Below are 17,294 nucleotides of genomic sequence, written 5' to 3'. Positions count from 1 at the left end.
TTTGACATTGACGAGCGCTTTTGCACCACTGAGACTGATCAGGCTAAATAGATTAGAGGTATGCCTCAGATGGGCTGCGCGGGCCATTGGTCTGGGCTGACGTATGGATATAGGCTACGTAATTTTACTATATTTATTCTTCATATATATTTAAGTAGCAAAGGGCCGGCCCACATTGTCCAGCGGCCCACCGGGAAAACGCCCGGTGTGCCAGATGGCCAGTCCACCCCTGGCTTCTCTATTCGTCATCGTGTTAAACACGCCAATAGCGCGCCAGGTGGATAAGCCAGTCTGTTATTGGTTGCCGCAAAAGTGTAACAGAAGCAATAGAAATTAATGTACAGGTTTCCAGACTGAGTTGCAGGGCGAAATCAAATCGCCGGCAGATCAGGCTGGGTTTACGCTGTCTAGAATGGAGTAGGCCTAATAAGGGCTGCTGAAAATTCGGCTTTGCCATTATATTAATAAATTACATTTTAAAATGCAGTTGACTGTTTTGACAGTATTTTTGATCAAAATCAAATAAATGAAGCTTTGGTGAGCATATATGAGACTTATTTCTAAACTTCTTTCCCACCCCAGACATATATAACACATAGTTGTTGTTTCAAACGCTTTATCACTCTTAGGTACTCAATTTGAGTAGGCTACTAAACAGCTATGTTGTATTAGGAGCTGGATTTAGGAATGAAATTAAACTCTCCTAAAACACATGGGAGCAATTTAAGCAGTTATCTGAGGCTTTAGAAAATATGTGTGGGACTCATTGCATCAAACGGAAAGCACAGCAGCAAACATGCACAGTTCCCAGCTTAATGTAATTGAAGTTACCATTTAGGAGAACATAGAACTTTTTGTGTTCTGACTGAGATGCTCATATAAATAGTCTGTTTGGAAATTCCTGATGAAAAGCCAGAGTTTCTTCCTATTTTGGAGAATAAGACACTAATATACTGGATATGCTGCTTGTACTTTGGGGATTTGAGTGAGCTCATTACTGGGATGTTATATTTTGACTGTCAGGAAAGGCAGGAGCCATAATGTAACCATTAAATTGTTCTTTTGAGGACATCTATTTCAAGACATCCATAATAGAATCTCCAGCAGGTAGGATAAGCATCAGCAGAATCCATAGCTTTCAACGGGAATGCAATTACTGTTATCGCATTATGTACACTAAAGTATCCAGAACAAAACTTACCTGTGTTCTGTGGTAGAACATTCCATTTAGAGCTTTATTTTCATGACGTTTTCTATTTATGCTCTTGAATTTGAACTTTGAAATTTGAACAAAAAAATTACAATTTTTACTGGTTTTATCATCTACGTATAAAGCTGATCACTTTTTTAACTTTTGGAGAAGCAAAGTCCCTCTAAAGTATATGCTTGCAACATAAGCGTGACTGTGTGGCTTGCATATCTGCATAAGTATATATGTAAATCAAAACATTATTTGTATAACTAGACTGCATAAAGCTGCTTTGAAGACAGTAAATTATAGCCTCTAAAAACTTGAACATTGAATAATTCATCACAAATAAACAGACTAATAAATTGTAAGACTGAATCCATGAATGCCTTCGGCTCTCTTTTAGCTCCTAATTGACAGCATAGCTGTTTTTAATCTTTTTCTGTCCTGGCACTTGAGAGATGCATGACATGGTTTCATGTCTAACTTCTGGTAAAAGGCTTTTAGGCTGGTGAAAATGGCCTGTGTCCAGTCCTTACGCAGAAGTCTGACCAATCTTGACTATAAATAAGCCATGAAAACAGAACAACATGATCGCCATGTACCATGCGTGTACAAGCAGTACGAGTGTGTATTTTATTAACATACGAAATGGCTTAGGTTATGTTTACAAACATTTTAAAATCAAATTTGAAACCCAGTTTGAAGGAGTCATGACATTTTTTATTTTATTTTAATTAATGCTGGGCAATCGATTCATTGTGATTAATCGCATCCAAAATAAAAGTTTTTGTTTACATAATTTATATGTGTGTACTGTGTATATCTATTATGTATATATAAATAAACACACATACATGTATATATTTAAGAAAAATATGTTTAATGTATAAATAAAATATGTATATTTATATATAAAATAAATTATATATATATATATATATATATATATATATATATATATATATATATATATATATATATATATATATATATATATATATATATATATATATATATATATATATATATATATATATATAGGCTATACAGTATATACATGCAAACATTTCTTAAATATATACATGAAGGAGTGTGAATTTATAGATACGTAATTATACACAGTACACACACATACAGTATATTATTTAAACACAAACGCGATTAATGGATTGCCCAGCACTGATTTTAATATGTTCACTTATAATGTTTATTTGCAGAAAAAAAACATATGCAGAAAAACGTCTCGGTTACGTATGTAACCCTCGTTCCCTTTCGTTCAGTCACTACGACGTACGTTAGTGACTAACGAATGGGGGTTTCGCCTAGAAGCCAATTACCTTCGAGGTGTTAACAGCGCCCAATGGCGTGCCAATGCCATGGGCATGCGGAATTTGCATGCGTAACTCTGCCCCACCGCGTGGGTATATAAGGAAGTACGCTGGCAACATCACATTATGTATCTGCTGTGGAGCCAAGATCTGAACTCCGCGTTCCAGCAGCTCAGCTGACGTGGCTGAGGAACGTACGTCTCCGTTCCCTCCTCAGGGAACGAGGGTTACATACGTAACCGAGACGTTCCCTTTCGTTCAGTCACTACGACGTACGTTAGTGACTAACGAATGGGGGTTCCAATACAACCGCGCCACTCAGCTGCCGTCCAGTGCCCTGCGTAAGTGTGAGATCATGGCACTTAAGGCCGTAGGACTCCCACTTATCACAGGATTACCAAGGTACACTGGGAAGCATATCCCAGTGAGGGAATGCCAAAGATGCCTACCCGTGGGGAGGACTTAGAGAGTACACATATGACCCGCTGTGGGCTGCATATGGGAAACTCTAGGGTACCAGCCGAAGGTGGATTTTTAACCCTAGGGGTGGCAGGGGCTTGCCAAGGGAAAGACACCTGCTCACTGAGGAGGCTTACGGTGGAAATACTCGTGTGGGGGTCGCCGGAGGGAACCATGCACACGGGGCACCTGGCCGGACATGAGGGTCTGGGCTCGAAAGGGCAGACTGAACTGATGTCGGCGTCGACAGTGCTGGAGGAGCTCAGGGCTCTCGGGGAGCTCAACTGAGGAGAATATCGCACGTATCCAGTCCGTGGAGTGGAGTGGCGAGCAAGCGAAGACACCTAGAGCCTGGTCCATTACCGGCCCCTCGGGGGGCGAGTACATAGTCGGACACTGGCTCCACTCGGAGATTGTAGAATCCGGCGAATATGTTGGGTGTCGCCCAGCCTGCAGCTCTGCAGATGTCTGTTAGCGAGGCGCCATGTGCTAGAGCCCAAGAGGAGGCCACACTCCGGGTGGAGTGTGCCCTCACACCAAGGGGACATGGTCGACCTTGCTGCTGGTAAGCCAAAACAATGGTGTCCACTATCCAGTGAGACAACCTCTGCTTTGAGAGAGCTCTTCCCTTTCGCTCTCCACCATAACAGACAAAGAGCTGGTCTGAGGTCCTGAAACACTGCGTCATGTCTACATAGGCGCGGAGAGCGCGTACTGGACAGAGCAATGCCAAGGCTGGGTCTGCCTCCTCCAAAGGCAGCGCTTGCAGGTTCACTACCTGATCTCTGAAGGGAGTGGTAGGAACCTTGGGCACATATCCAGGCCGGGGTCTCAAGGTTACGTGAGAGTTAGCCGGCCCGAACTCAAGGCACGCTTCGTCAACTGAAAAAGCCTGCAGGTCCCCGACCCTCTTAAGAGAGGCCAATGCGGTCAGCAGAGCCGTCTTCATCGACAGGAACTTAATATCAACCGACCGCAAAGGCTCAAAGGGAGGCCTCTGCAGAGCACTTAGGACTACTGAGAGGTCCCAAGAGGGAACGAGAGGAGAGCGAGGAGGATTCAGTCTCCTCGCCCCCCTCAGGAACCTGATGATCAGGTCGTGCTGACTTACCTTTTTGTATCCCAAGAGGTCGTGATGGGCAGATATTGCAGCCACATACACTTTCAGGGTGGAGGGAGACAGCCTTCGCTCCAGCCCCTCTTGGAGAAACTCAAGCACGGACCCGATCGGGCAATTCCAGGAGTCTTCTTGGCGGGAAGAGCACCAGGTGACGAAGAGGTTCCACTTCAACGCATAGAGGTGTTGTGTAGACTCTGCCCTAGCGGAAGTGATGGTGGCGGCCACCGTAGGTGGCAGGCCACTCAAATCTGCCGCGTCCCATCTAGAAGCCACACGTGGAGCTTCCAGAGCGCTGGACGCGGGTGCCATAGGGTGCCCTGTCTCTGAGAGAGGAGGTCCGGTCTTAGAGGGATAGGCCAGGGAGGGGCTGTCGCAAGGAGTAGCAGTTCTGAGAACCAGGTCTGGCCATGCCAATACGGGGCGACCAACATGACCTGCTCCTTGTCCTCCCTGATCTTGCACAGTACTCGTGCGAGAAGGCTCACTGGAAACGCATATAAGCGTAGGCCCTGGGGCCAGCTGTGCGCCAGTGCATCCGTGCCGAGCGTGCCCTCGGTCAGGGAATAGTGCAGGCTGCAGTGGGAAGAGTCGTGGGAGGCAAACAGATCTACCTGTGCGTCGCCGAACTGTTCCCAAATCAGCTGGACCGTCTGGGGATGGAGTCTCCATTCTCCAGGAAGTGGCTGAATCCGTGAGAGCTCGTCGGCTGCACAGTTCAGTTCTCCCGGGATGTGGATAGCATGAAGGGACCTTGCTTCTGACTCCATAAAACGAGATGGCGGGCGAGTTGAGACATACGGCGGGAGCGTAGACCGCCCTGGTGGTTGATGTACGCTACAGTGGCCGTGTTGTCTGTCCGGACAAGTACGTGTTGACCCCTCAGCAACGCTCGGAAGCGGTGCAGGGCGAACCGTACTGCCAGCAACTCGAGGCAATTGACATGCAGAAGGCGCTGGGGTCCTGTCCAGGAGCCCGCGGCTGCTTGTCCATTGCACATGGCACCCCAGCCCGAGGAGGAGGCATCCGTTGATACAACAACATGCCTGGAAACTCGTTCTATGGACACGCCGGTCCGTAGAAAACTGAGATTCGACTACGGAGTGAGTGTCTGTAAGCAGGCCCGGGTTATTTGGACCCAGAGCGCGCCAGACCGCCATGCCCATCTCGGGACTCGATCGCGAAGCCAGTGCTGAAGCGGTCTCATATGTAGCAATCCGAGCGGCGTTACCGCGGCTGCAGATGCCATATGCCCCAGGAGCCTCTGAAAATGTTTCAGTGGAACCGCACTCTTGCTCTCTATTTGACGGAGGCAAGTCAGCAGAGACTGCGCGCGCTCGCTCGTAAGCTGCGCGCACATGGCGACCGAGTCGATCTCCATACCGAGAAAAGAGATCCTCTGCACGGGGCAGAGTTTGCTCTTCTCCCAGTTGACCCGAAGGCCCAGACAGGCTAAGTGGTGGAGAACCAGATCTCTGTGTTCGCAAACCTGCTCTCGAGAGTGACTCAGTATGAGCCAGTTGTCGAGGTAGTTCAGGATGCGAACCCCGTGCTCCCGTAGGGGCGCAAGGGCTGCCTCGGCAATCTTCGTAAAGACGCGAGGGGACAGAGATAGCCCGAATGGGAGGACCGCGCACTGGTATGCCCGCCCCTCGAAAGCAAACCGTAGGAACGGTCTGTGTCGAGGTAGGATGGAGACATGAAAGTAGGCGTCCTTCAGGTCGATCGCTGCAAACCAATCGCCGGGACGAACGCATTCGAAAAGGCGTTTCGCTGTCAACATCTTGAACGGAAACTTGTGAAGGTAACGGTTCAAGATGCGCAGGTCCAGGATTGGTCTCAACCCACCGGTCTCTTTGGGTACAATGAAGTAGGGGCTGTAAAACCCGGACTTCATCTCGGCTGGAGGGACAGGTTCGATCGCACCCTTCGCCAGTAGGGTGGCAACCTCCGCTCGCATGACAGGGGCATTGGCCCCGACCATAGTAAAGCGGACTCCCCGGAAACAGGGAGGAACCTGCGCGAACTGAATCGTATAGCCGCGCCTGACTGTCTTCGCGACCCAGCGGGACAGCCCTGGAATCTGAAGCCAGGCTCCCAGGAACTGCACCAGCGGGGTCATTCAGACTACAGACGTACCCGGTGTGGGGCAGCGATGCAGCGTTACCGACCCGGACAAGGGAGGCTGTTGGGCGTCCCGGTGTGGGGGTGTGGTTAACTGCTGCGTCCTGACAGAGGAGACCAGGGAATGACGCACGTTCCACTGGGGTCTGCTCTGCCAGGAGGCTGGCGACAGAGTGGGATGCGAGTGGCGGGACCCGTGGGTGGCGCGCACTGACATCACCGATCTCTGGGGGCTCAGGGATGGGAGTGTTAATTCTTTCTTTGACCAGATTAGGGTGCTGCTGACCCGGGGGCCAGCAGCTAAACAAAGGATTCTCCCCCGGCCCTCCACCGGGGGAAGGAGTGGTCCTGCTACCATCTCCTCGAAAGAATTTCCCATCCCTGAGCCGTCCGTCTCAGGAGCGCCGCTTGGCCTGGCGTTTAGCGGGGCGCGGGGCGGCCTGAGGGGACTTGGACGCCTTCCTACGGCTTCCTCCGCGACCCGGCCTGGGTGAAGGCTGCTGCTTGGACCGGGTGGGAGGGGCGGGAGCCTTAGGAGGGCGTCCTCGGCGGCGAGCAGGCTGAGGCGACTGTGCCGGCGGCTGGTTGGAAGCAGCAGCTGGCCGCCGGGGCAGTACATGTTTTAGAGCCTCAGTCTGCTTCTGGGTGGTTGAAAACTGTTGGGCGAAGTTTTCAACCGCTCCGCCGAAGAGGCCAGCCTGGGATATGGGGGCATCGAGGAAGCGTGTTCGCTCGGTGTCCCGCATATCGGCCAGGTTTAGCCACAAATGTCGCTCCTGGACCACATTTGTGGACATCACTTGACCCAGGGAGCGTGCGGTCACCTTCGTCGCCCGGAGAGCGAGGTCGGTGGCGGCACGCAGCTCATTTAAGAGCCCCGGATCAACTCCACCCTCGTGCATGTCCCTGAGGATCCTGGCCTGGTAGACCTGGAGGATCGCCATGGCATGCAAAGAGGCGGCAGCCTGCCCCGCAGCTCTGTGCGATTTCGCCACCAAGGTTGATGTGAATCGACAGGCTTTGGAGGGGTGCTTAGGATCGCCTCGCCAGGTCGAAGCGCTCTGAGGACACAGTTGCATCGCAACAGAACGTTCAACCTGGGGGACCCCAGTGTACCCTTTGGCCGCGGCCCCATCAAGGATGGAGAAGGCGGAGGAGACTGCAGACCGGTCACGCGAAGACAACGGGGACTTCCAGGACCGGGCAATCTCCTCATGCAGCTCGGGAAAGAAAGGTATTGAGGGCGGGGACTGACGTGAGTCAGCGCGGGCTCCCAAAAAACAATCATCGAGCCGCGAGCGTTCGGGACAGGGCGGAGGGTTCCACTCTATCCCTAGACTCGCGGCTGCCCGAGACAGCATGGCTGTCAGCTCTGGGTCCGACTCGGGCAATGCTGGCGCGCCCGAAGGCGGCAGCACAGCCGAGTCATCATCCTCAGAGGACTCGAGCCCACCTTGTGATGCGGTGACCGACATCGCATCATCCTCTGGAGCGCCAAACGAAATGCGCGGGGGAGCCGGAGACAGTGTCAGTGATTATAATGGGATCTATTTGCTGTTGACTTAATGTGACGCTCACATCCAGTGTAGGCAAATGTCAGCCGTTAAGCAACTGAATGCCAGTGGGCGGGGCCAATGGTGCGATGATGGATAACTATTCGTCAAAGTCTTGCTCTGGAGGCAGTCATATGCAAATGTAATGTATTTGCCCGTGTGACGTCACAGATCCTGCAATATCAAAACGAGCCATTTTCGGAGCTTAATTAAATAAATGCTTTCTTTATACTGTGGAGGAATGAAACTTGCAGGATATTTTAATGGTACAAAGATATGTCAAAAGATCAAGGCAAGTCATGACCCCTTTTAAGTGATAAAAAAAAAAAACCTTATCATTTACTCACCCTCATGCTTTACCAGATATATATGACTTTCTTTCTTCTGTTGAATGCAAACTAAGATTTTTTGAAAAAAAGAATCCATCTCATTCAGACATTTTAACAGTAAAATTGTGGTGGCCGCGATTAAGTTCAGGCCATCCAGTGTTTCACATTAAAGTCCAATAAGAGACAAAAATCTTTATCTGCTTCTCCTGGCACTTCTATGCCAGAAAAGGTTCTACCACCTGCTGGGCTGGAGTGCAAAATGGCGCATAGGAGAGGCGGCCAGCATGATTCTTGAAATTGCGTGATTTTTCCCCCCAAACCAGTTCAGCGGAAAACTCCACCCTGCAGCCAATTCTTAAGATTTTATTGGTCGTCAATGACAGTACTGATTGCCTACTACACCAAACACTGATGCCTAAACAGTCACTGTAACCTTAGTCTTGCGTAGCAAGACCTTCAGACTGACTGACTAAACGGCCAATGTTTTGTTCCATGTCATGTTTAGGGGCGTGAAAATTTAAAATAGATGTCCCTGCAATAACAGACCGCTGTGCATCTATAAATTATTAATTTAAGAACGTTTGGCAAGTTTAATGCAACAATGGTGACACAAACTACAATACAGCATTTCGTTGATCCTTTAAGTGCTCATTGTCACAGTTGTAAACACAACAGTGTTCTTCTTCCACGAGGGAGTTTGGTGTCACAGCATTTTTTTCCAGGCGGACCGTTAAAGAACAACACACACGTCTCACGGACATCTGTAGAATTCAACCAATCAGATGACGACTTCGAAAATTCCCAGATAAGTGTGCCATATGCATCAGACGTTCAGCCAATGGGGCGGGATAGCTGCAGGGCGGGATTCTGGTGAAGTTGTTTGGGGAAAAAATCATGCCTTAAATTGTGGATTGTTTTTCACCTAAACCAATCACAGCAATTGGAAAATTATGTCACAAGGTGCTGCCTTTGGATTGAATTGACCTTTTCTCCGCCTCTGCAGCAACTACAAATTCTTTTAGCATATATTTAGCCATAGCAAGGTGGAGAGAAATAATATTAACCAGTAATATCAAAGTTAAGCTATCCTGATGAGGGATAAAATCAAGTTCTACCTACAATATTTCCCTCTGGCTATGCTGTAGGGATGGGACGCTTACTGGTTTCACGATAAACCACGATAAATTGAACTGACGGTTAGTATTATCGTTTAAAATGTAATCATCGATTACATGCGATTTTGAAAACTCCGGCTAATGCTGTCTAGCCAGCATCATTCTGGCACAGGCGCAGCAAGCAGCGTTGTTTTTTTGAAAGAGAAGAAATGGCAGTGACAGTACTCGGGAGATTTTTCAGCCTTCTTAAAAGGACCAAATCTGAGGTGTGGTCATTGAGGGAAACTTAATCGAGGATGCTCACCCTGTCTGCAGAACATGCAGAATAAAAGTCGCTGCAATAAGGGGAAACACTTCAAATCTGCCGAGCCGTCTTTGTGACCACCCACTGTTGTATAGTGAACGCAAGGCAAGTTAACTTTGACCTCAGTGCCAAAACTACGTCTGGGAAATAATTGGACACAAAATGGTTTGAGTTGAAATATTTTATCTCTCACTCACTTGAAATTAACGTGAAGCTTCTGCGAAGAAAAGTTTGCAGCAAGTGGTTTTGAGCCAAAGACATTTAAGGGATAATAATGTGTATTCCTTGTACACTTATTAAACAGATTTTTTTCATCAATAATAATTACGGGGACATATTACATTTAGATTAATGTTTTAAATCTTACCTGTTTATAAATCCATTTTGTACAGCATACAAAATAATCATTCAGACAAGATGATCACAACAATAATATAGTAGTATTAATAGTTAAGTCCTCTGATTTCATTTTCAATACAATCAAAAACAGAGACGCAAGACAGCAAGTTTCATTTGAATGAAACGAGAGGGAAAAATCATTGTGATGCATGGATGTGCGCTGTTATAATGTGTTGCTATTGACGACGGTTACTATACAGAAGGAAATGCCACAGAATAAAATCTTGCTTAACCTCCTTGAGCCGACCGGCGCGCCGGCGCGATCAACTCGCCTTTTTTCTTATCAGTGCCAAAGAGACTCAAATAACTCGGTCATTTTGTATCATTCAGGCAAGTGTTATACATTATTATAATCTGTTAAAAAACTGCATAGAGCTGCTTGTTTTATTTGTTGATTGTTTATTTTCAACAGTTGAAATGTTTTCAGTGTGTGCATCAGTTCTTTTTGAACACTTTCATCTAATTTGAACAAAACTGTGATAAAATTGATAATCATGATAATTTTGGTCATTATAATCATAAAATTAAATGTTCATACAGTCCCATCCCTACTATGCTGTCTTCAGAATATTTTATAGAAGTTTCAGGTGTTGTGAACATAACTGCTGCAAAAAAAATGTAATTCATGCTCTGCAAATTTTTGTTTTCATAAATAAACATTTACATATTACCTTGTTACTTATTCTGATATGGATGCTCAGCCTTCTAGTATTTAAAATTAATTTTCAGTATTTTCTGTAAGTCAGTTTTGGACCCTTCGTGTTTGCTGCATGTCCTCTTGGAGCGTTTTTGTGGTGGAACTATTTATTTGATGAGCGCATTGAAATATTAATGGCAATGGAAATTAACATGGCCTATTGGCTTGGCTGTCCATGACATTTCCCATGACAGAATGATTCCTAATGTTCGGATAGATAAATAAATGACCAGTGTGAGCCCTGCTCATGAATATCAATGTGGAGCTCTGCCCATTTCTTAGGCGAGTGTCCAGCTCCCTTCCCCTCCAGCTGTTCTGTCGCCACAAGTCTGCACCCTTGAAATCCAATATCATAATCTTTTACTGCTGACAGTTTATTACAACCTGTGATTTAGCAATGTCCAGTGGTGTCACAGGCAAAACTGTCCCTTGTGTTTTTAACCAGATTTATTGGCTGGTGTGCCTGAAGATTTATTTTCAGGATGACCTCTGGGTCTGTTTTTTAATGAGACTCAGCATGGGGCAATCCTGTTTGGCTCAATGTTTTATTAAGGGCTGAAGGTGATTATTTATTTACCTTTATACAGAACTGATGATACATTCTAAGACGCTTCTTTTTGTTGTCTATGGAGTGACCTTAGAGCTCTTGGATTTAATAAGAAATATCTTAATTTGTGTTCCGAAGATGAACGAAGGACTTGTGGGTTGGGAATGACATGAGGTTGAGTAATTAATTTTTGGGTAAAATATCCCTTTAAGTTATAAGATAGCTTTGTGAGGAAAAGTCAGTTGTTATCAGTCTTGTTAATGTTAACTAACACTAAAACTATTACAAATATTTTTTGTTAATTGAAATAATGCTGCCATTAAAAAATAGATATATACACCGATCAGGCATAACATTATGACATGTGAAGTGAATAACACTGATTATCTCTTCATCACGGCACCTGTTAGTGGATGGGATATATTAGGCAGCAAGTGAACCTTTTGTCCTCAAAGTTGATGTGTTAGAAAGCAGGAAAAATGCAGAGCGAGTTTGACAAGGACCAAATTGTGATGCTAGACGACTGGGTCAGAGTATCTCCAAAACTGCAGCTCTTGTGGGGTGCTCCTGGTCTGCAGTGGTCAGTATCAATATCAAAAGTGGTCCAAGGAAGGATGCACATGGAGAGCGAAGGCTGGCCCGTGTGGTCCGATCAAACAGACGAGCTACTGTAGCTCAAATTGCTCAAGAAGTTAATGCTGGTTCTGATAGAAAGGTGTCAGAATACACAGTGCATCACAGTTTGTTGTGTATGGGGCTGCATAGCCGTAGACCAGTCAGGGTGCCCATTCTGACCCCTGTCCACCACCGAAAGCACCAACAGTGGGCATGTGAGCATCAAAACTGGACCACCGAGCAATAGAAGAAGGTGGCCTGGTCTGATGAATTGCGTGTTCTTTTACATCACGTAGATGGGTGTGTGTCGCTTACCTGGGGAACACATGGCTCCAGGATGCACTATGGGAAGAAGGCAAGCCGGCAGAGGCAGTGTGATGCTTTTGGGCAATGTTCTGCTGGGAAACCTTGGGTCCTGCCATCCATGTGGATGTTACTTTGATACGTACCACCTACCTAAACATTGTTGCAGACCAGGATAATGCGCCCTGCCACAAAGCAAAAATGGTTCAGGATTGGTTTGAGGAGCACAACAACATGTTGTTGTCATTTTTGGTCTCCCTTCTCACATTCATTACATGGAAAAGAACAGCATGGACACTTTGCCTATAATCTTATGTGGTCTATGGAAGAAAGACATATTTGGAATGGCATTGGTGAGTAAATGATGACAGAAATTTCATTTATCCCTTTAAAAGGTTTAGAATAGCAAATTTGAATGCCTCTCTCCTGTCATGACCTATGAATGCGTGGCATACCACTTTCAAAGGATGGTCTCAGGTGCAGCATACTTTGGGTGTTGAACGACGGTTGGTCTACATGTGTGACAAGTGGCACACGTGCCTACCGTGGCACTCTGAAAGCTAGACATGCACCTTGCACATGAGCACACGCTCATGGTGTCTCCTATCTGGCATATTTGCAGCGCTTTGCCTCTGCTGATGGGTTAAGTAATGTAATAATGTGATTAAATGACAGTGTTCCTATCATAGACCATCCCTGAAATATTCAGCTTGTGCTAAAATAAGTGAGATATTTTCGGAGTAGGGTCACATGGGCTGTTAATCCATCACTGAAAAATTAGCAAACTAGGTCAAACTAAACGGGTTTAATTAGTTACAATAGCCCCCCTACTAGTGTGTGACTGTTGTACATTGCTGGCAACGAACTCAAAGAGTTGTTAAGCTCTAACACACCAAAAGTGGTCATGTGTAAGATCAGAGAATGCGTGAGGATATATGTGTATGTATGGTGTGTATTTTGATACTGCCCTACGTGTTTCTGAGCTGAAACGCCAGGCTTGTATCACCTTTCACTCTAGGGCCTCATATCCTAAGAGGGATGTTAACCAGCCACATTAGACACTTGCTAGCATGCTGCCGTGCCGGGGAGAGATGGGACGCCAATACCTCTCTACCTGCACTCATACATGCTGTACACAGGGATAAATCAATGTTTTACTTACCCAGGAGTACGGGTTGCTGACTGATTCTTAATGAAATGTCTTTCAGGACTGTGTGACATCAAGACACAAGAAGGAGAGATCTTCAACATGAACACAGGTAAGTTCAAATCTTTTTTTGTTGTTGCATGTTTGAAATAATTTAAGTCGTTTGAAATAATTTAAGTTTGTATAATTTAATTTAAAAAAAAAGTACTTTGCGGGGCGGCAGTGGCTCAGTGGTTCATGTAGATTGTCTTCAAACTGGAAGGTTGGTGGTTCGATCCCCGGTTCCACCTGACCAAGTGCCGAGGTGTCCATGAGCAAGACACCTAACCCCAGCTGCTCCTGACGAGCTGGATGGCGCCTTGCATGGCTGACACCGCCGTCGGTGTGTGAATGAGTGTATGAATGGGTGAATGTGAGGCAAATGTAAAGTGCTTTGGATGGCCGTAGGTCTGTTAAAAGCGCTATATAAATGCAGTCCATTTGCCATTTACTTTGGCATCGTCATGTTTTTTATAATACCGTGGTTTTCAGAAATGTACAATGGTAATACAATGTTTTTTGAAAATGTGACTTAGTAATTAGTAAGATATTTTTTGAGGTTGGAGTATCATGCAAAAGTCATGATATACTGTCTGAATATGGTAATCATTACCTACCAAAATATACATTACTTTTCAAAGGTTTGGGGTCAGGATGATTTTCTTAAAAAAGGCTCTTATGCTCACCAAGGATGCATTTATTTGATCAAATTTACAGCAAAAATATTATTACAATTTAAAATAACTGTTTTTTATTTTAATATATTTTGAAATGTAATATATTTCATTGATGTCAAAGCTGAATTTTCAGCAGCCATAACTTGTTATTATTAATGAAAACTGTTGTGCTGCTTAATATTTTAACCGTTTTGATCAATTAAATGCATCTATGCTGAAAGTATTTATTAAAAAAAGACATCAAACTTATGAACGGTAGCGTATATCAAATAACCATGGTATTTCCATTTGACACCATCAGATCTTAATGAAACTGTAACACCACAGCACATTACATTTTTGTAAGGGAATAGCTAGATCCTTCGGCTAGGTTCACTTGCAGCTGCGCACATCTGATGCTGCTCCCAGATAGACAGGAAAAACCAGACTAAAAATATATGGCTAAAAGCTAGATTTTTTTTTAATCACAGCTTAAATGAATGGGCAGCATTTCAGCTGGAGTCCATCCATATGTCTATTGATTTTCAATTTGGAACTGAAGTTCTGAGAAATCTTGTAAATATGCAGCATTAATTAATTTGCATGATAATAATAATGATAGTCCATAGCAACACGTACAGAAGCCAACATAGGGCGATGCATTCTTATGTATTTTTGTCTTGCTTTTGTGCCCTCTACAAAACTTCTGTCATTTATTATATATTTACATAATAAATGTAGAATCGTAAATTAATTAATTAATATACTATAGGTGGCTGATGGGTCCACCCTGTAGGTTTGGCCCAGCAAGAACAAAAAGGAGAGCACTGCCTACCAGCCAAAAATGTATACAAACAATTACTAATTTACAATTTACATCAAATTGACTCTAATCGAGTGTTATGAGGCAGAAAGGAGTGAAAATGTGCCTTTCCCTTCACGCAGACCCAACAGGACTTGTTTTTGTAGTGCAGAGCATGTGATTTTGTATTCATCTCAGGGATTCTGAGAAAAGCTGTGCAGGGGGGTGTTCTTATTTCTTGGCTGACTCTCTCTGAGAACTCTGTCTTTTTAGAGTCTGATGAAGACTCTGGCATCGAAACTGCCTTTTTGACATCCAGAGGTATAGCAGTCAGGGAAGAGGAAACCCATCAGGCTACATCTGGCAGTGCCAGCATTGACAGCCTGTCAATCGGCAAGATAGTCTCGTAGTGTTTTACGTTCTGCTTCGGGTTGTGGCAACCTTGGATGCCAGGACTTCTTAGAAAACACTTAAGGCTAATGCACAATAGAACACAACTGTTTTCTATTTTAATATCATTTTCAGCGCCATTACTTCAGTCATCAGTGTCGAATGATCCTTCAGAAATCATTCTATTATGCTGGTTTGGTGCTCAAGAAACATGTATTATTATTATCAATGTTGTAAACAGTTGTGCTGCTTAATAGTTTTGTGGAAAACATGACACTTTTTTTCAGGATTCTTTTATGTTTAGAAAGTTCAAAAGAACAGGGTTTTTTCAAAATAGATTTTTTTTGTAACATGTAAATGTCTTTACTGTTACTTTTCATTAAAAAAAGACTCCAAACTTTTGAATGGTATGTATGTGCTTATGCACAGCATTCCCAAGGTAAAACCAGAGAAATCTATCAGTGAATTTTAAAAGTTTGATTTCCAGGTGCTGAAAAGTCAGCTATTTAAGACATTTTAAAAAGTCATATGAATTTCTATAGTCAATACACTGTACATTTTTGTACAGTTTTAAACCATTTAATCTCCCAGCAATCTCAATGTGTGAGTGCATTCTCCAGTAATGGAGAATGGAAAGGGAGTCATGGAAAAATCATGGAAATTCTTAGGTCAAAAGGTGTGGGAACCCTGTACAGGGACACTGAAAATCAGCACAGCACATCCATTTATTCAACATATCTAGATACTGTATACCAAGCATATACGCCACACAAATAATCCACCCAGCACGTAAATTGTTTTGGTAGTGTATATTATTGTGTTGCTAAGTACATATTTTACATTACCCTGCTTGCTGTAAGTCACAGTCATCTTGCCATGCAGCAGTGTTGATGCATGTGCATTTATTTTTGCATGTGCTACTGCGCTTTTCACAGACAGTGGAGGACATACCCGCAAAAGCGCCACGCTTTTACTCACTCTAACCCCCATGAAGAGAATCCAGAGCTCACCAAACCTATGCACGCTCACAGGTATCATCCCCTTACAGGAAACAGATCACACTCAGAGAGATTCATAGATCATATTGCCTTAAAACTACAATAATGCATTAAACATTTAAAAACTAGTTCATTAAAATTTTAATATTTGCCAATGAGTGGTTCATGTTTGCTTATTTGTTATAAGCATTATATGTTAGCAGTGGATTATCTACTCTGATTTAAAGAGATTGCTGCTGGTGTTAAATGTGACGGTGTGTTTACTCAGACACTGTGAGCAGGAATTCCTCTTCACTGCACTTAACGTCACTCATTCCACATCTGTGTTTTATCCTGCTGCATCTTATGTCCTACCACAACCTCCCTCCCTGACTGTCTTTCTTTCTCACAATCTCAAACTTGTGCTCGCAGCTCCTTAAGGAATGCTTGAGAGCGGGAGCTCTCCTTTCCTTTGCTTAAAGGGAAAAAGCAGCTCACAGTGACCAGATTGTTGCCATAGTTGTGCACTTCCATGGCAACAATTGTATACTTCAGGCTTTTTCTCCCATCTCCTCTCGGCACAGTTTCCTCTGGGGGTGACCCTTTTTGTTTGAGCAGTCTCACTGACTATGACCTCACACACGCATATTCTCCATTGTTTAATTAGACAGTGGCCGGGCGAGGAACAAACACATACCATTCAGGACAGAGTTAGACCGCTGTTCATTTAGCACTGTGCTTAATGAGCAAGGGTTATTATGTTATGTTATACACAAAATACATCCAATGAGTAGTTTTGACTTTTATCAAGTGTTCATTTAAGACAAAAGTCTGTGTTTCTGAAATTGTGGTAATCGACTGCCAGATGTTAAGGGAAAAACTCCTTCATTTATAAAACTTTCCACTTTTCATTCTTTCTTCATGCTGTCCATATATTTTCCTCTCTTCCATTAATCTGCTCTAAAAGTTAAAGCAGTGGTTTGGAATAAATTACAGATGACATTTGTGCACTGTATAGAGCCACATAATTCACTAAAGACATGAATCACTAATGAATGAATATATTATACACTCTTTAAAATAAAGATTCCAAAAGCGGGTTTTCGCAGCAATGCCATAGAAAAACCATTTTGTGTTCCTCAAAGAACCTTTCAGTAGGCAGTTCTTAAAATAACAATTATTAGTGTGAAGAACATTAACA

The 17,294-nt window shown here is 44.3% G+C and overlaps 1 protein-coding gene across 6 annotated transcripts in view; it reads left to right on the top strand.

Annotated features, from left to right (window-relative positions):
• LOC307140246 (vinexin-like) overlaps window positions 1-17,294 on the top strand; it is a 70,920-nt gene that overhangs the window by 19,927 nt on the left and 33,699 nt on the right. For 3 of the 6 annotated variants that reach the window (XM_079839594.1, XM_079839595.1, XM_079839590.1), the window contains exon 3: window positions 13,291-13,341. In XM_079839594.1, coding sequence (XP_079695720.1) covers window positions 13,291-13,341 — 51 coding nt within the window. Of the gene's footprint in view, window positions 1-13,121; window positions 13,342-17,294 lie in introns of those variants that run through there. The other 3 variants (XM_079839592.1, XM_079839591.1, XM_079839593.1) reach the window with 1 other exon arrangement.

The sequence above is a fragment of the Gobio gobio genome, assembly GCF_949357685.1.
Source record: "Gobio gobio genome assembly, chromosome: 16".
NCBI lineage: Eukaryota > Metazoa > Chordata > Actinopteri > Cypriniformes > Gobionidae > Gobio > Gobio gobio.
The sequence above is the reverse complement of the archived record's forward strand: the minus strand, read 5'-3'. Positions and strand labels throughout refer to the sequence as shown.